Genomic DNA, 22,049 nt, shown 5'->3' on the forward strand with positions numbered 1-22,049 from the left:
AAAAGAAGCAGGGATAGCTCATATTTTATTTTTAAAAGATACAATCTACCAGGAAGATTAAAAAAAATGTGACAGACACTGTACTAAGGGGTATGGAAATGATCATAAATTTCTACAAAGATAGTTAGCAGCTATCTTTGAATTACAGAAACAAAAAATCTGAAAATCTGAGAATAAGAGTTTAGGATTTTTAACTTATACTTACTAGAAAAATTGCAGATCAAGTAGACAAAACTAAAAACACAGATGATTTGAAAACCACAAATAATAAGCTGAATTGTAAAGATAAACAAAACTTTGTAACTAACAATGAGAGAACATAAATCTTTTTCAAACATCTAATATATGCATTGTCAATGGAGGTGATATCACTTCTTAGAAAGTGAAAATTAGTTCTCAGGGAAGCAAAAAAAATCTAAGGTATTATAATCTTTGTGCTTCCTGCCCCAGCAAAAAAAAGCTCACCCCTATCTAAAAAAAAAAATCTTACTGTTTACTTTCTTTTGTTATGAAGAAATTAACTTAAATTTAAATGTATTTAAGTAAGATATTGCTTAATATTCATATCTTAAAGAGAAATTAATTTCATTTAATTAATTTTTCTCTTCAGTGGTCTTTTAAAAAAGGTTAAAAACACTATGTAAAACATTCACAAAAATTGAGTCATGTAGGGGGAGAGAGATATATATCTATACTTGCTTATACATGCATAAAATACCTCTTAAGGGCACACAAGAATCTGATAACTGTTGTTGACTCTGGGGAGGAAAACCAAATAGCTTTCTCACACTAAATAGTTTCAATTTTAAAATAAGAAAAATCATTAAAGATCTTCAGCAAACGCTAGAACACTCTCTTACACCATACACAAAAATAAACTCAAAATAGATCAAAGACTTAAACATAGGACAAGATACAATAAAACTCCTAGAAGAAAACATAGGCAAAACATTATCTCACATACATCTCAGCAATGTTCTCCTAGGGCAGTCTACCCAAGCAACAGAAATAAAAGCAAGAATAAACAAACGGGACCTAACTAAACTGACAAGCTTTTGCACAGCAAAGGAAACCATAAGCAAAACAAAACAACAACCTACAGAATGGGGGAAAATTTTTGCAAAAGATGAAACTGACAAAGGCTTGATCTCCAGAATATGTAAGTGACTTAGTAAGGAAAAAATAAACAACCCAATCCAAAAATGGGCAGAAGACCTAAACAAGAAATTCTCCAATGAAGGCATATGAATGATCAATAGGCACATGAAAAAATGCTCAAATCACTAATTATCAGAGAAATGTAAATCAAAACTACAATGAGGTATCACCTCACACCAGTCAGAATGGCCATCATTCAAAAGTCCAAAAGTGATAAATGCTGGAGAGGATGTGGAGAAAAGGGAACCGTCCTACACTGCTGGTGGGAATGCAGCTTAGTGCAGCCACTGTGGAAAACAGTATGGAGATTCCTCAGAAGACTAGGAATAGACTTACCATATGATGCAGTAATCCTCCTCCTGGGCATATATCCAGAAGGAACCCATCTTCAAAAAGACACCTGAACCCCAATGTTCATAGCAGCACTATTTACAATAGCCAAGACATGGAAACAACTTAAATGTCCACCAACAGATGACTGGATAAAGAAGATGTGGTACATTTATACAATGGAATACTATTCAGCCATAAAAAACAAAATAACGCCATTTGCAGCAACATGGATATCCCTGGAGAATGTCATTCTAAGTGAAGTAAGCCAGAAAGAGAAAGAAAAATACCATGAGATCGCTCATATGCGGAACCAAACAGAACAGAACAGAACAGAACAGAACAAACGAACATAACTACAAAACAGAAACAGACTCATAGATATAGATCACAAACTTGTGGTTGCCAGGGGGGCAGGGGGTGAGAACGGACAGACTGGGAGTTCGAAATCTGTAGATACTGACAGGTATCTATAGAATATATAAACAAGATTATACTGTATAGCACAGGAAATATATACAAGATTTTATGGTAGCTCACAGTGAAAAAGAAAGTGACAATGAATATATGTATATTAAGGTATAACTGAAAAATTGTGCTGTACACTAGAAATTGACACAACATTGTAAACCGACTATAACTCAATAAAATAAAATTTTAAAAAAAGATTTTCAGCAAAGGTACTAAGGTAATTTAGTAGGGAAAGGATAGTCTTTCTACAAATGGGATTGAAACATAATGGATAGCCATATGTAAAAGTAAATAAACCTAAACCCTTACTTCACACCAGACAAAAATTAACTTGAAATGGTATATAAACCAAATGTAAGAGCTATAAATATAAAATACATAGAAGAAAAATGTTTGTGACCTTGTATTAGGAAGTATGTGTGAAATATGACACCAAAAGCATGATCTATAATATTGGTAAACTGGACTTCATCACAATTTAAAACTTTTGCTCTTCAAATGGCACAATTAAGAAAATGAAAAGACAAGCCACAGGCTGAAAGAAAGTATCTGTTAATCATATATCTGATAAAAGACTTATATCAAAACATATCTACATCTATATCTATCTATCTATGTATAAATACCTCTAACAAATAAAGAAGAAAATGATTCAATTTTTTAAAAAGGTCTAAAGATTTGGACAGACTTTTCACCTAAAGAAAACATATGAATGGCAATAAGCACACAAAAAAGTAATCAAAATCATTCATTAAGGAAATACAAATTGAAACCACGGTAAGATACCACTCTATACTCACTAGGATGGTTATAATCAAAAAGGACAATATAAGTGTAGGTGAGAATGTAAAAAAACTGGAACCCTCGTATTATTGGTTGAAATGAAAAATGTTACAGCCACTGCAGGAAAGAATGGCAGTTTCTTAAGAAGTTGGACATCTGCAATTTAGAATTTAACTCCCAGTTACCTACCCAAGAGAAATGAAAACAAATGTCCAAACAATAATGTGTATGAAATATTATTAACAGCATTATGCATAATAGCCAAACTAAAAATAATTCAAATGTCCATCAACTTGAAGGGATAAACAAAATGGGGCACCTCTATACAATGGACTCAGTGACAAAAATGAATGAATTACTGATACATGCAACAGCATAGATGAACTCAAAAACATGCTGAGGGAAAGAAGCCAGACACAAAAGACTGCACATCGTAGGATTCTATTTATGTGAAATTTCTAGAAAAGGCAAAACTATAGAGACAGAACTAGATCAGAGGTTGCCTGAAGTCTAGGTTGGAAAGTGAACTCACTGCAAACGGGCACAAGGAACTTTTTGAGCTGGTGATAGTGCTATAAAACCACAGCTGCATTAATTTACTAAAACTCACTGAACTGTATACTTAAAATGGATGACTTTTTAAGGTATATAAAACTCTACCCGAATAAAGCTGCTAAAAGAGGAGGGGAAGGAGGAGGAAGAGGAGGAACAACTGACCCATGTACACAGTCACAAAAGAAATATCCACTATTTCTAGAACAAGATATCAGAAATGACAGTCACCACTAATCTTGCAAAATATAAAAATCAAAACCTACAGGAAAAAACTGCAAATGACCCCAAATTTTGTACATAGTAGAATTAGCAAATAAATTATATTATCATACAATGTAATAGTGTACAATAATGAAAATAAAATAGTTACCTTCATGGAAAGAAAATCTTACAATAATGTTGGGCAAAAGAAGAGAGATATTAAAGAATAAATAAAGGTGTATTCATATGGAGCTTAAAAAACAGGTAAAATGTATATATATTATTTATAGATGCATATGAAGATAATAAACTATAAAGAAAAGCAGAGAAATTATTATTATAAAAATAAAAACCATAGTAAAATGATTATAAATCAATAAAAAATGTTAAAAAAAAAAAATAAAATAAAAAAATAAAAACCATAGTTACCTTTAGGAGAGGGAAATCAGAGTATAATGAGAAGGATCATGAGAGATTTACCAGGCAGATAATATTCTGATCTGGATGCGATCTGAATTGTTTTATTACTTACATGCACAAACACAAACATAGGCACATAAGGTTTCTTATTCCTACTGGACCTACTAGGAAACAAACTGCACACACGCATGCGCGTGGGCGCGCGCACACACACACATACACACAAGATAAAAAGAATAAGCAGCTAAAAGGAATGCTCCCCCCAAAGCCCAAATTTATACATCTGGAAATTCAAAAACAAACATACTTTAGATAATTTGGGAGTTGAAACGGAAATAGAAACTTTAAAATAATTGTAATTAAAGGATAATCAGAGTACTACATACCAACCTGTGGGATTTAGCCAAAGTAGTAACCAAAGTAAAAAAATGTATACCATAAATAAACTTATAAGACCATAAGAAAGAATAAAAATAAATGAGGTAGGCTTTCAATTCAAGGTGATACAGACCAACAAAATAAACCTAGAGAAATAAAAGAAAGGAATGAATAAGATTTAAAGCAGAATAAAATGGAAAAACAGTTATTTGGTAAATCGAAATTAAAAAGATGAACACAAAAGGCAAAACTTTGGCAAACATGATTTAAAATAAAAAGAGTAAAATGAAATACACAAAGAATAAAAAAGAAATAGATGACTACATAGGACTTTTTAAAATGATAAAGATATGCACAAAAAAATTTCCCCCCCAAAATCCCTAAAAACTCACAAAAAATGGGCAATTTGCTAGGAAGATAAATTCTGCAAATGTGCCCCCCCAAAAAACAAGTAGAAACTCTGAACAGGCTAATCAATAGTCATAAAAATCTTAAATATGAGCAAAAGATTTCTCCTCCAAAGAGGCTACAGGCAAAAAGAGTTCCATGTAGGAACTCTACCAAACCTTCATGGAACAAATTATTTACATCCTAAACACACTGCCAAAGAAAACAGAAACAAATGGGAAGCGCTCATTTTTACAAGACTAGCATGATCCTATATCAAACCCAGAAAATGACAGCACAAGAAGACTACGGCCTGGTCCCATATGAACTCAGATGCAGAAATCCCATATTAAAAATTAACAAATTTAAAGCAGCAGAAAATTTAACCATATTGTATCAATAGGTTTTATTTTATGAATTCTAGGGTGGTAAAACTGAGGAAACATACCACATAATTCACTACATTAACAAGTTAGAGGAGAAAAATATAATTTCAATAGATGCAGAAGAAACACTGATAAAATCCAATGCATTTTTTAGATATAATTTAGATTCTATAAAATTCACCATTTGAGTGAACAATTTAAGCAGCTTTAGTAGACTCACAAACCATAATCACTAATTCCAGAGTATTTTCATCACCTCAAAAAGAAACCCCATTAGCATTTACTCCCTAATCTCTCCTCTCCAGACTATCCTCTGGCAATCACCAATCTACTTTTTGTCTCTATAGACTCGCCTGTTCATGACAGAATGTGAGCACATTGCAACTGGCTTCTTTCACTTAGCATAGTGTTTTCAAGGTTCATCTATGTTATATCATGTATCAATACTTCATTTCTGTTTATGGCTGAATAATATAGCTGTATAGATAGAACATGGCTGTATAGATATACTACATTTTGTTTATCTATTTGTCTGTTGATGGACATTTGGAATTCCACTTTTTAGCTATTATGGATAATGTCATTACAAACATTTGTATGCAAGTTTTTGTATAAGCATATGTTTTCAAGTCTCTTGGTCCTACACCTAGGAATGGAACAGCTGAATTCATTTTTATGATTAAAATTATTAGGAAATTATATATAAAGTATACAGCAAACATCATACTTGACAAAACATTAATGTAATTCAATTAAAATCAGGAACAAGAAAAGGATCACTTATCGTATATAGGTTATATAAACAAGTATCCTAGTTTGAATGCTATTCAAATGTCTCTAAGACAATGCAATAGGAGGGGGAAAAAACCCATATAAATTACCCTAAATGTCTCAAGACAATTCAATAGGAGGGAAAAAAAACCCATATAAATTACAAAAGACAGACACAAAATTGTGATTATTTGTGTATAATACATCAAAACCCCAAGAGAATCAAATAAATTATTAGAAGTTATAAGGAATTTCAGCAAGGGGGCCAGATAAAAGATAACATAGAAAAATCAATAACTTTCTGAAATGCCACACCTGTTAGGGATTGCTGTTTGTATATAACAGAAAATCTGAGTGAACAGTGCCTTGTTAATACGAGCAGTTGATATTTTTCTCCACACAATAAAATTTCAGCTCATAGACGTCAAGGCTGTCTCTGAAACGCTCTTGATCTTTATTTCAAGGCTATAGCTCCAGTCATTTTACATCTGTATTTTGTACAGGAAAAAGGAGAAGAGGGGAAAGGGAAAAGGCAGCACCAGAGGAGTCGGCTCTATTTCACAGAAGAGCTTTTCTGGAAGCCCACCCAGCAACTCCTGTTTGCATTTCATTAGCCCAGTGTAATGTGCTTAACCTATGCTGCAAAAGCATCTGAGAAATGAAGTTTATTTGGCATACAGCTGCCAAATAAGAAAACTAAAGTTCAAGTAGGCAAATTCATCTGCCACATGCTCGTAATAACACAGCAGAAAGTACATATAATAGGAAAAGAAATCCTATTCACTATAGCAACAAAAAACTATAAAACCTCTAGGAATAAACCTAACAAGAAATATATAAAACCTTTATGAAGGGGAAAAAAACCTAGGAAAAAAATGACTGAAGAACATTTTTTAAAAGACTTGGAATGAACAGGAAAATACAGCATACCTGTCAACTGAAAGGCTCATTATTGTAAAGATACCAACTTTCTTCAAATTAACCTATTAATTTAATAGGTCTCATGTAAAAGGAGAAACCTTCTATAACTTGTACAAAAAGAAAATAATTCTAACCCAGAAACAGAGAAGTCTATGCAGAAAATTTTTAATGAGTAATATCAAAATAATCTGAGAATGGAGGGAAAGGGTAGGGGTATATATGAAATAATACTGACCATAAACTGATAATTATTAATTCTGGATGACGAGTACAATGGGCTCATTACAGCATTTTTTTCTACTTCTATATACATCTGAAATTTTTCCATATTTTTATTTATGGACTAACATGAAGAATGATCCGAGAGTATAGTGTGAAAAAAGGAAGTTGGTAAATATGTCAACTTTGACTATAATATATTTTAAACATCTAATTACAAATTTCCTATGGGCCAATTTTCTCAGGCCCACTTATACTAGTAAATATAAACTATTTACTAATATTTATATACATATAAACATAATATTTATATTTAGGAAAATATAAATTAGTAAATGCACAGAAAAGGTCTGTAATATTACACACAAAACTAGTACTGGTGGTTACCTCTAGAGAGAAGGAAGCTACCCCCATTGTGAGTGTTCATCAAAGAAGAATTTTTAGTCTAATCTACAAGGCTTTAATTTTTAATATAAATAGAATGTAAGAGGCTACACAATGGCACGTATCATCAAAACTCATAGAAATGAAGTTGTTCTGCATCCTGTCTATGGCAGTGGTTACAAGAATCAGTGCACATGCGAAAACTCATAGCACTATAAAACAAAAGAAGTGAACTTTACTGTAGTTTAAAATTTTTGTAAATAGCAGCAAAAACTCTCATACAACTGTCACCTAAAAAGAGTAAATTTTGCCGAATATAAATTATACCTCAATATACCTAATCACTAAACAAGAAAAGACTTTAATTTAAAAAGAATGATCATAATACAGTTTGTTTAAAAATTAAGGGTGTAAATTATCCCTATGGTATAATTTTTAAAGTAGATTATAAAATATATATGTACTATATATGTGTAAATAGCATCATCTGCACTTTGGGATTACAGATTTTTTTTTCTCTTTGCTTAACTGTATTTTTCCTACAATGAATACATATTTTCTAATGGAACAATAATTTTTTTCAGTGTTGGGCGGATGGGCACTAACGGTGGAGACTCAGTGTAGAACCTCCTCTCACCTTGGCTTCGCAGCCCAAGGCCAGACTCCAAGGGTGAGCCTTGGCAGTGACCCAAGGGAATGAAGGAGGTGGAGGTTCCTATGGTAACAAAGAAGGAAAAGTGATTAGGGCCCTGAAAGCAATGTGTCGCTGAGTATGTGATCATTGGGTTACCACAGGCATGCGTCAAAGAGTCTGCCAAATCGAATATAGCTCTTAGGAACTTACTTTGAGGCCCCACCAGGCGCTGTCAAAGATTACCTTCCCAGCGTGCTAGAAAGCATTCTCTGCCGGCAGATTGGTCCCTGTCAAATTATTTATAGGAGATTAGTTCACATACTCAAAATGATATGAATACTTCTAATTATATCCAAACATGCCAAATGTCAGTACAAAGTACTCTGAGGGTTCATGCTGCCAACTGTCTTGCCCTAACAAAGAGGAGATAGCTGCAGCATCAGCACATTAGTTCCTATATAAGCACGACAGACCCCTCCTGCTTTATCGCCACCAAGAACCCAGAGGTAAGTGGTACAGGTCCTGGGACTTGAAGGACCCAAGGGGGAAGAAGTAGCTTACCCCATTGCCCATCTCTGAGCATGAAACTGTTCCTCCCAACTTTGACTTTTATTTTCATAGAGCCAAGATTTAGACCAGGGAAATTTTAATTCTGTAACTACCTTACTGGAATTTCACAACATCACTAATAAGAAACTTATTGTTTTACAGTGTTAGACACTTCTGAACCTGTATTTTTCATCTGAACTCCAGAGGTAAGACTTGGCTTTACTCATTTATTGATGACAGAGGGGACTTAGCCTAATGAAGTTGGGAACAGCTCTTAACTGTACACTATTTCTATGGTTTTACAGTTATCTAAGTAGATAGTGCTTCCAAAGGATCACTTATCTATGCTGGGAAATCATTTTTTCAGAATGTTGTATTCTCAGAGATCACCATCATCTGAGTTCCAGAATTAAAGGACCATTTAGGAAAGAAAGAATTTTGACAGTGAATTCTCAGCAGTACTTAGAACCATCCAGGGGCAACCAACTATTCCATGCCAACTTCCCTCTGCTGACAAGCACTGAATACTTAACATGTTTTACCAAAAATTTTTAAACACCCAGAAAACTTCTTAATCTAAAAATGTAAATAAAAACAAACATCTTTTTAAAACCACAGTGTTTTAGCTACTTTTTCATAAATTCACTGTTATTTGTTTTTAGGAAGATTTATTATTATTCATTTAAAAACCACAAGTATTACGCCCACAGAGTGCTAAATATCATACCTAATTTAGAAGAGCTCCTGGTCCTTCCTCCAAGTAATTGCCTGAGAGTAAAGGAAAGACCCAAGATCTAACATGCCAAGGTTGAGAGACATATCTATCAACAGAAGACAATGGTTCATATGCAAGTGATGAACTCTCAAACTTTTGCCCCTTTTCTTTTTCTGGATGGAAAGAAAATAAGCCTGTGGAATTTACACAGGATGAAAAACCTTCTTCATGCTGAAGTTCTCATTTCTCTATGGTTAGATCTGTTAACTGACAGTTGAAATCTCTCATGCCAAAAGGAGAATGCTAAAAGAGATTTTGGAATTAAGGCAATGTTAAGTCTCTTGGTAACAAGCCAAATGACAAAAAACAACAACAACAAAAAAAACCAGAGTAGTAAAGATTTACTATGAGGGTCTTTTAATAACTCACGAAGAGATATAACACCAATTATTAGCATAAAGTAGATGCTAAAAATAACTATTTGGCTTATAAGAGAAAAAAATGGCCATCTAAAAGGCAAAGATGTTTTTGATAGCTCTGAAAATATCAAGCTTCATTTGCACAAGACAAACTTGCCCTCCTAACTCTATGACATCCTAGCAAATGGCAGATGCAAACATTACGCAGAAGGAAAAGTGAGGATTAAAGAGTGACAGGTGCTACAAAACACTCCATCAACAACAGTCTTAGCTATAGATATTGTTACTGTTTAGAGATTAAAACATGCCAGGATTCCATTCTCATTCAGTTGTAGATGCCCTGGCCCTAAATATCAAGACATGCCATCTGGGAAGGAAATTTTCAAAGCCCTAAAAATGAAGCTGCAAATTGCAGTCACATTCCAAGGCAGCCCCAGTGCTAGTGTTACTGTGTTAGAACACTGGTCAACAACAGCTTGGAAAAATAGTTACAGCCCAGGCAGGTGATGGAGGCTTGACAAACATTTCTTTTATTTCAAATCTAGCTTGCAGGTATAACTTCTGGTTTCTGTTTCTCCTCTCCCCCATTTTTACCCCAAGGCAGAGCTCTCTCTGAATAAATCACAGCCATGAGTGCGAGTTCGGACGCTGAAATGGCTGTTTTTGGTGAAGCCGCTCCTTACCTTCGAAAATCGGAAAAGGAGCGGATTGAAGCCCAAAACAAGCCCTTTGACGCTAAAACATCGGTCTTTGTCGTGGAGCCCAAGGAATCCTATGTGAAGAGCATCATACAAAGCAAGGAAGGAGGGAAAGTAACTGTAAAGACAGAACGTGGAGCAGTAAGTAAACACATAGGGAGAAAACATTCACTGTTTTACTTCTCTATTTCCTCACTTCAAGTTGAAAACTTACTTGCTCAAAATCTTTAAGCCTATTGACAATACAAACCCCCTTCTAGTCCATTTACAGACACCAGATTTGGAAGGTAAAAGAGATTCTCAGCAGTAACCTCATTTCTCCCTTTCCCAACTACCCAAAGGGCTTTTAACACAGTAGTAGTATTAGAAGGCGTCCAACGTATCTCTTTAATTTCTCACTTCCCAGTGTAAATCCTCAAACTTGGGAGAAATAAAAACTAGCTTCTCCTATCAAAAGAATTACTATTTACTTAGGTACATAACGTATTGGTATCCCCATTACTTCTCCCCAAGTTGAAGTTCCTAATAATGAATGGCAAGGAAAAATTAAAAATTAAACCTATTAAAGTAAAAGGATAGAAACTGACAAATAAACCTGGGACAGGGAAATGTGGGAGGGGGGGTACTTTTTACAAAGTAGTATGTATTCTAGCTCATCAAAGGAAACAGATTTTCTTACCATCAAACTCTAAAATAAACATATTTTCATGTCTTTATTTAAAGGACACCAAATAATATATTGGGAAGTGTCCACAATTATAGTTTTATAACCAAAACAAACAGATAAACATAAACCCTATCTCTAACCATTAATACAAACTGGTCTTATTTTACTTGCCAGACTCTAACTGTCAGAGAAGACCAAGTCTTCCCCATGAACCCTCCCAAATATGACAAGATCGAGGACATGGCCATGATGACCCACCTGCACGAGCCCGGAGTGCTGTACAACCTCAAAGAGCGTTACGCAGCCTGGATGATCTACGTGAGCGCCCCTCCACATCTCTTTATCCCATCTACCTCCCCGAGCGAAAATAAATCCCACATGTTAAATTTTCTGATTTTCTCAGACCTACTCGGGCCTGTTCTGCGTCACTGTCAACCCCTACAAGTGGCTGCCGGTGTACAACCCCGAGGTGGTGGCTGCCTACCGAGGCAAAAAGCGCCAGGAGGCCCCGCCCCACATCTTCTCCATCTCTGACAACGCCTATCAGTTCATGTTGACTGGTGAGTGAGTGATGCATCTATTTACAGGAATGTGGAAATAGAATCTTTAATGAACAAATAGACTTTGGGCTTTGATTATAATACATTGCAGCCATATGGGGCTTCACTGTTTTCAAAAAACTTTCAGAGCTGTAACGTCACATATTCTTCCCGAAGGCCATTTGATAGATGAGTAAAGTGAAGCTCACTGAGTTCACTGACCTGCCCAAGCTAACCCAGCTAGTAACTGGAAGTCTACTTGAGACATTAGCAGGCCTCTGTAAACATATTTGTTGCTTCCCCATATTTTTTACTTTCTGATTTGGATAGAGAAAAAAGTTCAAATAGATTTTTTTTTTTAAATATCCACAACAATCATGGAAAATAGTTACCAGCCATAACTGAATTCTTACCTTTATTTTTAATAGACACAGCTAATGTTGCCAACCTTTGGGGTAAAACATGAGCAAAGAAAGAGCTATGAGTTTCCTCCCAAAGAGTTTCAAGCATCTTCCTACCAGAATGGAAGAAAATAAAAATATCTTTCTTTGAAAACAATATTTTTTAAATTATATCAAAGTCTGTTACTCCTGTCTAATGAAAGTATACACAGACAGCTTTGATACAAATTGTAGGCTCAAACACAACATTAAAACCGTTTATCATCACACACCAAATGTATTGCCTTTGGAAATATTCTAAATTCCTGGGTTTCTTGTGGTTCCATGGGATTTCAGAAACCTGAGAGGATTCTGTTCTTTCTCGGTTTTTTATTTGATTGTTTCCTTTGTTGCAGTTTTGTGGTCGTCGTCGTTGTTGCACTGTCTTTTAATTGTCTTTTAAAGGAGAAGAGAGAGGGAAAGGGGTAGAATAGGAGTCTTCTATTTCAAATTGGCCAGCAGTTCTACAAGAATTTCGGGCCGGTAAACTGCTTTTTGCTTAACAACAGATGCTAGCTACCTTCCAGAAATTATCCAAATGTGGGCTCATTTCAGAGGTTTTAATACTCAGCAGCTGCATTTTCACGGCTATACACACCACTACCCTTTCTAAGGTCTCCACTCCTCTAAATTTTGGAGCTGCTCCAAATTCAAGATTACTTATGTCTCCAAACATGATTTTTGTATAAAACCATGCAAAACCTGTGGCATTTGACCAGGTTAGAAACTGGAACATTGTCTTCTTGTGTATGTTCCCACTAGATGTGATATGATCCTTCATGCTTTTTCTCCTATTGGAAAAAGAAATCAATCTGAATATTTTCCAAAAGCTGTACCTACCTCCCTGAATAGAAGTTTAAAGTTCTCTGAAGCCTATATTCTCATCTAAATAGCATCCAGATTAGTATATATTTCTCCAAATAGATTTTTGAGAATTCTCTAAAATCTATTAGTACAGAATTAAAGATTTAACAAATCAGAAAATTGGTATAAATCTAACATATCCATTAGTCATATAACTAGTGATAATTTTTGTTTTTATTACTTAGAAATGTATATAAAATTAAAAGGAAAATAAAAATGAATGAACACCAACATTTACAATTCTAAATCACTTTCTTTTTTAGTATTACCAGCAGTCAAATTAATACCAAGAACTGGGAGGAGGCCAGGCAGCCTGGAAGTCAAAACAACTTGATAATTTTGACAAGCTATGCTATGATTAGAAAAGTCACTTGTTCCTCTCTGGGTCTCAGTCTATCTGTTAAGTGAAACTTCAAAATTCTATGTTTCTTACTGAAGGACTTAAGAGATGAAATTATATGATGCCTGGAATTTTCTTTAAAATAACTCAGTGAGCTTGGGATAGGAGTAAAAAATATATAAAATTGACCAAATAACAATAACTGTAGAAACTGACTGATGGGTACATGGGAGCTCTTTATATTATTGTCTCTCCCTCTGTGTATGTTTGAAATTACGCATAGCAAAGTTTTCAAATTGATAAAATACAAAAAGAAATAGATGATTCTTTGCATCTCACTTGCACAAATTTTACTCCAAGAGGCAAGTACTCTTTGGGAGCTACACACAAAACCAAAATCGCAGGCAACATCTTCAAAATGCTAAAAAGATTAAACTCTGTTTAATCTGAACAGAGTCAATAAGCTTCATATTGAATGTGCATTATTTTCAAAAACTGATGGTCTTGATTTCTCTTTCACAGATCGTGAGAACCAGTCTATCCTGATCACGTATGTGACTTCTCCTTCTCTGGTATGCGGTGATTGTCTTAGATGTCAATAATGTGAGCTGTAGTTCTGATCTCTTCTCTGGTTTCTGTTTGACAGCGGAGAATCTGGGGCAGGAAAGACTGTGAACACGAAGCGTGTCATCCAGTACTTTGCAACAATTGCAGTGACTGGAGAAAAGAAGAAAGAGGAAGCTGGCAAAATGCAGGTAGGTCTGACAGCTAGAATCAAAAGAGTCAGGGCTCTCAGGAAGCCTGGAGCCCCACACGTGAGGACCGCTCTTGTCTTCTTGTCTTTGCAGGGGACTCTGGAAGATCAAATCATCAGTGCCAACCCCCTACTGGAGGCCTTTGGCAACGCCAAGACCGTGAGGAATGACAACTCCTCTCGCTTTGTAAGTCTCTTGGTCACAGAGGGGTCTTCCTGAACCTTAAGTGTCAGAGTAGCTATGCCTGAATTATTTCACTTGTATCACTCCCTGTGTGTCATCTTTTTAATACTAAATAATCTTTCTCTTTTTCAAGGGTAAATTCATCAGAATCCACTTTGGTACCACAGGGAAACTGGCTTCTGCTGACATCGAAACATGTGAGTTAACAGGATCATTGAAAATCAAACAGAGGGAAAAGTGACTTCATTTTGGGATATTTTGCATCACCTGGTAAGCTTTGACCTTACTGCCAACATTGCCCGTGAGCTAATGCCAGACTTATCCATAATTGCCACGTACTCTATTTACCTCAATCTCAGGCTGATGCTTCTATAGCACATTCTAGAATTCCTGCCTCAGAAGCAACTGTCTTTTCCAGGACAAACAATAGGATTATTTATAGGTTCCTATGAGTTACCTATAGGTTTGCAGTACATTTCTGTGACTTACTCTTTTTTGTTTCTTTTCTTTTTTTTTTTTTTTAATGGAAGTATGGTCAGTTTACAATGTTGTCTCAATTTCTGGTATAGGTATAACTGGGAGTTCGGGATTTGCATACACTGACTACTATACATAAAATAGATAAACAACAAGCTTATACTGTATAACACAGGGAACTATATTCAGTATCCTGTAGTAACCTATAATGAAAAAAAATATGAAAAGGAATATGTGTATGTGTATGTATGACTGTGACTTGCTCTTTAGCTGAGCTTTGGTAGTTGTTCACCACAGAATGTAAGGTGATCTGAAGAATGAGGGGAATATTAAGGATCAATTATAATACAGAGGTCACAGGTCATCCATATGAAAAGTTAACTTTTACTAGAGCAGGTATACTTCAGCCTCTGCTCTGAGATGGTGAGAACCTTAGGCAATCTCCATATGTATTTGGAATTCTACATACACCTAGTGCCAAGAGGATCCATCATCAAATTGAAATCTCAGTGGAGCCTAATGTAATGCCCCAATTTTAGCCAAAGACACTGAGGTTCATTTAATATCTAAGCAGCATTGATACTTTTTTCTAATTCAATATCTATTTTCTTCTCTTTCCAGATCTTCTAGAAAAGTCTAGAGTTACCTTCCAGCTGAAGGCAGAAAGAAGCTACCATATTTTTTATCAGATCACTTCCAATAAGAAGCCAGATCTGATTGGTAAGAATGAACTTAAATTCACAGATGAAAGTTAATATTTTTATTAAGAACTTCAAATGTAAAAAGTGTACCCTGAATTTTATGTACCCAGAAATGCTCCTGATCACCACCAACCCGTATGACTATGCCTTCGTCAGTCAAGGGGAGATCACAGTCCCTAGCATTGATGACCAAGAAGAGCTGATGGCTACTGATGTAAGACACATACACTAAGTTTTATAAAAATTCGTTGTTTGAGAATGTCATATTGTCATAGCAACCCACTACAGGTGCAGTTACCTTGGAACATAGTGTAAATTCTCCAAAATACGTTAGTCTCTTCTGCCCTAACATTTTTCCTATCATTACTCCTGGTAGAGTGCCATTGACATCCTGGGCTTTACTCCTGAAGAAAAAGTCTCCATCTACAAGCTCACAGGGGCAGTAATGCACTATGGGAACATGAAATTTAAGCAAAAGCAGCGTGAGGAGCAAGCTGAGCCAGATGGCACTGAAGGTACTGGGTGAACCTCCATCTGGATTGAAAGAACATGGCAAGAAAACACAAAAGCTTATTCTAAACTCACATCTCCTTTGTAGCTAGACTTCTGAAGGGCATATACACGTTTACACACAGTGCAGGCTTTCCTTACCCCCTTTCCTTCCTTGCATCTCCATATCTCCATCATTTCTATGCAGCCCAAATAAGTTAAAATGAACCCTAATAATAGCCACTTGCAAGGATATACCTAAAAAGCATAACCTGGGGTCAGATCATTAGAGAGAGAATGAGCTGGAACAGTGCTCTTGCTTTGCCTCAGCAATAGCGAAGAGGTATACAGAATGACTTGGCATACTGGTCTATTTCAGCACCAGCCAGGTAAACCTCCTGGGAGGAATACAGGATCTACCCAAACACAGAGCTGGGGTGGAGGATATCCCTAGACATCTGTGCACGTGTGTATGTGTTGTCTGTGCGTGAACCTGCAGACAATTTAGGCTGCAAGTAAGATAAAAAAGAAGCTGAGAAAGAAAAATCATATACTCTATGTATGGAAAGAACACGTACCCCCTTCCTGACCACCCCAACTCAACGACATTCTCTCTCCTTCCTCTAAACTTTGCAGCAGTAACCTCTGTGCCTGACATAGCATTTACACCATAGTCAATGACAAAATTTTAGAAGGGGACTCTGTAGGGATCGTGAAGTGAAATTTAACCCTTATATTTTCAGATTAACTGATTTGGTTAAACTGGGAGAAGCAGCAACAGATAAGGTGCGCTTATTCTCCCAACTACACCTACTAGGTCTTAAGAGCAGGGTCTGGCTTCTGACTCAAAGTATTTCCATAAACACTGGACATGTTTATTGTGGATGAATTCACCAAAAGCTGCTTACAGTAAGTCGCCAAAAAGCCAGTGAAACTGACTGACCATTTATTAGCAAATCCATGCTCTAATGTACAGAAAGCCTCATCTCATCTTCTATAGAATTATTTAAAGATTTTTCTTTAAATAATAAAGAAAATGGATTGGCAAAAAATGGAAAGATTACATCAAAGAAAATATTGCCATTAAACATTTCTTAAATTGTGTCTCTACAGTTGCTGACAAGGCTGCCTATCTTCAGAGTCTGAACTCTGCTGACCTGCTCAAAGCCCTCTGCTACCCCAGGGTCAAGGTCGGCAACGAGTACGTCACCAAAGGCCAGACTGTGCAGCAGGTAATCACATGACGTCTACGAGTCACACACATCTCAGGCCTTCATGACATGTCTTTAAAAACTCGAATGATCGTGACTCTGTTTGAAGGTGTACAACGCTGTGGGTGCTCTGGCCAAAGCCGTCTATGAGAAGATGTTCCTGTGGATGGTCACCCGCATCAACCAGCAGCTGGACACCAAGCAGCCCCGGCAGTACTTCATCGGGGTCTTGGACATCGCTGGCTTTGAGATCTTTGATGTGAGTTCTCTCCATATCAATAAAAAGTGGGAGAAAGGCAATTTGGGTTTTGATATACTGGGTATTATCATTATTCATTTACATTTGTAGTGTCTACATTGCTTTTCCCAACACTGCACCTAGAATAAAGTACCTAGGAGGTAACCAAGTAATAACTAATAATAACAATAGCTAACATTTATCGAGAAGTCTGTATTTCTGGCATTCTACTAAGCATTTCAAAATGTTATCTCATTTAATCTTCAAAATAACCCATGAAGGAGTAACTAACATTACTTCTGATTACATGTGTAGAAACAGATGTAAGAAAATCAAAACACTTGCTAAAAAGCCTCTGGCCATTTAAGGCAAAGCCAGGACAGGAAACTGGATCTGGGGCGTTTGGTCCATACACAAGGAACCTCCCATGGAAAGGGCCAAATGGTAGAAACATAGTGATAGCTCATAGCCTGCCCTCTTCCAGGATCATCTGACACATACCCCTTCCCCTCTGGGGCATTAGCTTCATCATCTACAAAATGAGGATGTCAATTATTACAAAGACTCTTTTGGATCTTCAACTGCTATACCACATCAGATCCCCACTGTCATAGGCCTGACAATGAAGATTTCCCAAATGTTTGATATGAATAGAAGAGAAATAGGCCTATTAATTTCCCTTTGCACATCAACTAAAGGTCTGAAGATAAGCTTCGCTTAATAATGTGACAGCCAAAAGTGAAAGTGTGAGCTTTATCTTGAATTAGAGAGTGGAGCTGGCAAAAAAATGTGAGGCTTTGCAAAAAATTACCTTCACCCTTCAATCCAAACCATAACTCATAGGATCATGGTTATACTTTTAATGCACATTATTGCCCATGCAATCGTAGAGGTGGAAGGAGGTAGATTCTACCAGAACTCCTGCTGTGTGACTGACACCTGTGTCTTTTAATAATGCCCCCAAATCACGAAAAGGGTTCATGTCAAAATGATCATTTTTTTCCTGGGATTTCTGAAGAAACAAAAATCAGTTTAACTTTTATTTCATTATTATATTCCACATTTTCGAGTAAAAGATCTTTCAGTAATGAATTCTACTGCTATAAAAATTCATTTAATGTTGAAAATTTTTGTTTTGTGTAGTTCAACAGCCTGGAGCAGCTGTGCATCAACTTCACCAATGAGAAACTGCAACAGTTTTTCAACCACCACATGTTCGTGCTGGAGCAGGAGGAGTACAAGAAGGAGGGCATCGAGTGGACGTTCATCGACTTCGGGATGGACCTGGCTGCCTGCATCGAGCTCATTGAAAAGGTCTGTTTGACTTCTAAAGGAAAACTGAACTGAACGGATAACATTTCCAAGTATCTTAAGCAACTCCAGAAAGTACTACTGTAATCTTAGATTGATGTCGGAATAAATTAGAAAATTACCGTTTAAAAATGACCTTCTCTTTTCAACTTTTAAATAAAAAGGATCAGAGAGTGTTTAGTCTCATTTTGTTCTAACACTGATTCAAATATAATTTTAAAGCAGCATCTCTATTGAGATAGTCTGTTTCACTGGAATTTATCTCCATTATGATCCAAGATGTCAGCAATAGGAATGTCTTTTTTCTAAATAAAAATTAATGCACAGGTAATACAGCTAAGGATTATAAGAAAGGTAATATGTAAGTCAAGAACTCAAACTGCTTATGATTCTTCATCATCTATCTTTAAGGACATTAAATACACAAAATGTCTTAAGTAAGGCTTGGGTTATTTATACTGTTAAATTATTGCATATAAAGTAAACATCATTCTAAGTCAGTAAGTCCTTTTCATACAAATATAAAACTTTGACAATGGGAAAAAAAATGTGACAAATGTAAAACATTTTTCATAGATCACCCCCACATGGTGTTCTGACATCTGGAGTATGTACCCAGCTTTTCTCTCAATTGAAATGGTATGGATTTGAACATGAGAAGGAAGGGTGGAAAAGTCATTATAGTGATAACAAAAGGACTTCTTTGTGCTATGACCATGGTTTACTTTTATAAACATACTTAAATAGGAGTGCTCATAATTCTATCAAATGACAGCCATTATGTCTGTATCTTCTGAGACAAGATTGGCTGACCCCAGTGTCTACTTTTCTGAATTCAGCCACTGGGCATCTTCTCCATCCTGGAAGAGGAGTGCATGTTCCCCAAGGCCACAGACACCTCCTTCAAGAACAAGCTGTATGACCAGCACCTGGGCAAGTCTGCCAACTTCCAGAAGCCCAAGGTGGTCAAGGGCCGGGCCGAGGCCCACTTCTCCCTGATCCACTATGCGGGCACCGTGGACTACAACATTGCCGGCTGGCTGGACAAGAACAAGGACCCCCTGAACGACACCGTGGTTGGGCTGTACCAGAAGTCCGCAATGAAGACTCTGGCCAGTCTCTTTTCCACATATGCTAGTGCTGAAGCAGGTACTTTCTGTGTCCCCAGTCTAAATCCAATCTGTCCCCACAGAATGTTACCATACCATTCCAGCCTCTGGGATTCTACTTTAATTGATGGGTTTTCTTTTCATCTTAGACAGCGGCACAAAGAAAGGTGCTAAGAAGAAGGGCTCTTCTTTCCAGACTGTGTCAGCCCTTTTTAGGGTAAAGTACAAATTTAATTTGAAAGCCTATTTAGCTTGTATGGATTATCAGACTTATAGGAGTTAGAATGTATTAGGAGGGAATGGATGTTAATAGGAATTACTTCAAATATTCGCTCTTGTGAGGTTACAGCCAAAGCAATACTTCTCCTTAGGATGGAATGTTTCACCCCTTATTCTGTATTATGCTCACCTAGTGTATTCAAGAATTCCAAAACGCCCTAAGCAGCTTTCTCATTATATAATAAGGCTGATTTTTAAGGAAGCAGAGCTGAACTTCAGAGCTTTCCCTGTGGAAAGCCTTATCGTTCTCCACTAATGTTGCCCTTTGAGAATGTTCCTGAGTCCGTCTTTGAGAATGGGCCTGAGACACATTCTTTGGGACATCCTTCCACCAAAACACATCTTTGTCCTCTGAGGTGGATTTAATCTTTTACAATAGGTGGAAATCATCTAAAGCCAAACCTAGTGATTTAGATGGATGATTAAGCTAGAAAATATCTCTTGAGATTAAAGTAACAGTAATAGCAATGTTACTACAAATAATGTAACTTTCTTAGATGGCTTAAAAACGGACTCTTCTAATGTACGAAACGTCTGTTCCAACGGCTGCTTTGTCAGGGTTTGTACGGCTAAATCTCAATTCTTTTAAAACTAAAATGCAGATACAGCACATGACCTGAACAAGAAAACTGCCCTGTTCTTTTTCTTTTCACACTACCAATTTGCATTATCTCAAATATATTGTTTCAACAACTTATCTTTGTACATATTTTCAAGATTAGAAACTCACATTACTTATTTTCTTATTTCCTCATGGTTAACTGAGATATGAAAAAAAAAAAAGCAACTCTGCCATCTCAAAGAATATACCTAAGAAATACTGAGAAACAGCTATCTGCCAGTTTTTCTATGGTTGAATAAAACACCACTGTGTGTCATAACCAGTTAACGCTATTTCTGGAATAACTCTTCCCATATGCTTCAGACTGGGGATCATTCTCAGGTACCCAAGATCCACCCACACAAGGTCAGAGAGTCTCATGATTTTAGACTATTCCAAAAAAAAAAAAAAAAAAAAAAAAAGAGGTTACAGGTCCCAGGGAACAATAAACTCAAGGAAGGAACAGAGAACATTGGGACAGTTGCTAACCGAGGTTACCACTATAAACTACTACTGTGACAACTGGCACTGAGAGAGATGAAAGAGACTTCAGAGGTAATCTCAACTATTTTCAGATGAGGCCCAGAGAAACAAAAGGGATTTCATACAGTCAAGCAGCTCATTAGTGGCAAAGCAAGACCGTAGTCTTTTGTCTTCTGATTCCCGCTTGGGAACACTTCCTGTGCATGAGGCTACTGAACTTGCAGTTTGTTTATAGGATAAGATCCTAGGTGTTATAAATGAACACCACGGAGAGCTGCATTTCCGCCCACACTTTGGCCTTGTGGTTATCTGGCAGGCTGGAACTCTTGAGACCTTTAAAATACAGAGCAACTGAAGCCTCATAGACGTATGCCTAGTATTTAAGAAGGTGCCTAGGTTCGTTCCATATAATTTACCAAAAAGCAATCTGAAATAGAACCTTCTCATCAAGTCCCTTCTATCTGGTTTTCCAGGAAAATTTAAATAAACTGATGACCAATCTCAGGAGCACACACCCTCACTTCGTACGGTGCATCATTCCCAATGAAACCAAAACTCCTGGTAAGACCGAAGAGCATGAAATAATCAAACACACACAAGTTTGAAAATTCAGTGCCCAGTAGTAAGTGCTCTGCTACATTTTTAGGGGCCATGGAGCATGAACTGGTCCTGCACCAGCTGCGCTGTAATGGAGTGCTGGAGGGCATCCGCATCTGCAGGAAGGGCTTCCCAAGCAGGATCCTCTATGGGGATTTTAAACAAAGGCCAGTCTTTCTTTGTCGTATTGTACTGAATGTTGTGAATATTTAATTACCTTCATTCCTGTCCTCTGTTCATCGTATTTTATGTATCTTAACTTAGTAAATACTATGAAATTTAGTCAAATAATACAGTCTTATTGTGTCAGGACAGAATATAGGTTAGAAAAGGTGACATTTCTTAAAAACAGGAAGGAAGCATGCATTAGACCATGGAAAAATCAC

General features: G+C 36.5%; 1 protein-coding gene across 2 annotated transcripts in view; it reads left to right on the forward strand.

Annotated features, from left to right (window-relative positions):
- Positions 1 to 8,431: 8,431 nt before the first annotated feature.
- The window catches only part of LOC105077562 (myosin-8), a 28,424-nt gene continuing 14,806 nt past the window's right edge, over positions 8,432 to 22,049 (forward strand). Inside the window, exons 1-19 of one of the 2 annotated variants that reach the window (XM_074342183.1) lie at positions 8,432 to 8,504; positions 8,710 to 8,753; positions 10,282 to 10,520; positions 11,221 to 11,364; positions 11,450 to 11,606; positions 13,752 to 13,779; positions 13,876 to 13,984; positions 14,078 to 14,170; positions 14,301 to 14,364; positions 15,266 to 15,364; positions 15,456 to 15,559; positions 15,722 to 15,860; positions 16,948 to 17,066; positions 17,155 to 17,304; positions 18,427 to 18,597; positions 19,434 to 19,743; positions 19,853 to 19,920; positions 21,540 to 21,627; positions 21,713 to 21,830. In XM_074342183.1, the coding sequence (XP_074198284.1) occupies positions 10,311 to 10,520; positions 11,221 to 11,364; positions 11,450 to 11,606; positions 13,752 to 13,779; positions 13,876 to 13,984; positions 14,078 to 14,170; positions 14,301 to 14,364; positions 15,266 to 15,364; positions 15,456 to 15,559; positions 15,722 to 15,860; positions 16,948 to 17,066; positions 17,155 to 17,304; positions 18,427 to 18,597; positions 19,434 to 19,743; positions 19,853 to 19,920; positions 21,540 to 21,627; positions 21,713 to 21,830 (2,171 nt within the window). In that variant the 5' untranslated portion in view covers positions 8,432 to 8,504; positions 8,710 to 8,753; positions 10,282 to 10,310. The remainder of the gene's footprint in view (positions 8,505 to 8,709; positions 8,754 to 10,281; positions 10,521 to 11,220; positions 11,365 to 11,449; positions 11,607 to 13,751; positions 13,780 to 13,875; positions 13,985 to 14,077; positions 14,171 to 14,300; positions 14,365 to 15,265; positions 15,365 to 15,455; positions 15,560 to 15,721; positions 15,861 to 16,947; positions 17,067 to 17,154; positions 17,305 to 18,426; positions 18,598 to 19,433; positions 19,744 to 19,852; positions 19,921 to 21,539; positions 21,628 to 21,712; positions 21,831 to 22,049) is intronic. The other variant, XM_074342184.1, reaches the window with a different exon arrangement.

This window comes from Camelus bactrianus, chromosome 16, assembly GCF_048773025.1.
Source record: "Camelus bactrianus isolate YW-2024 breed Bactrian camel chromosome 16, ASM4877302v1, whole genome shotgun sequence".
Classification (NCBI taxonomy): Eukaryota; Metazoa; Chordata; class Mammalia; order Artiodactyla; family Camelidae; genus Camelus; species Camelus bactrianus.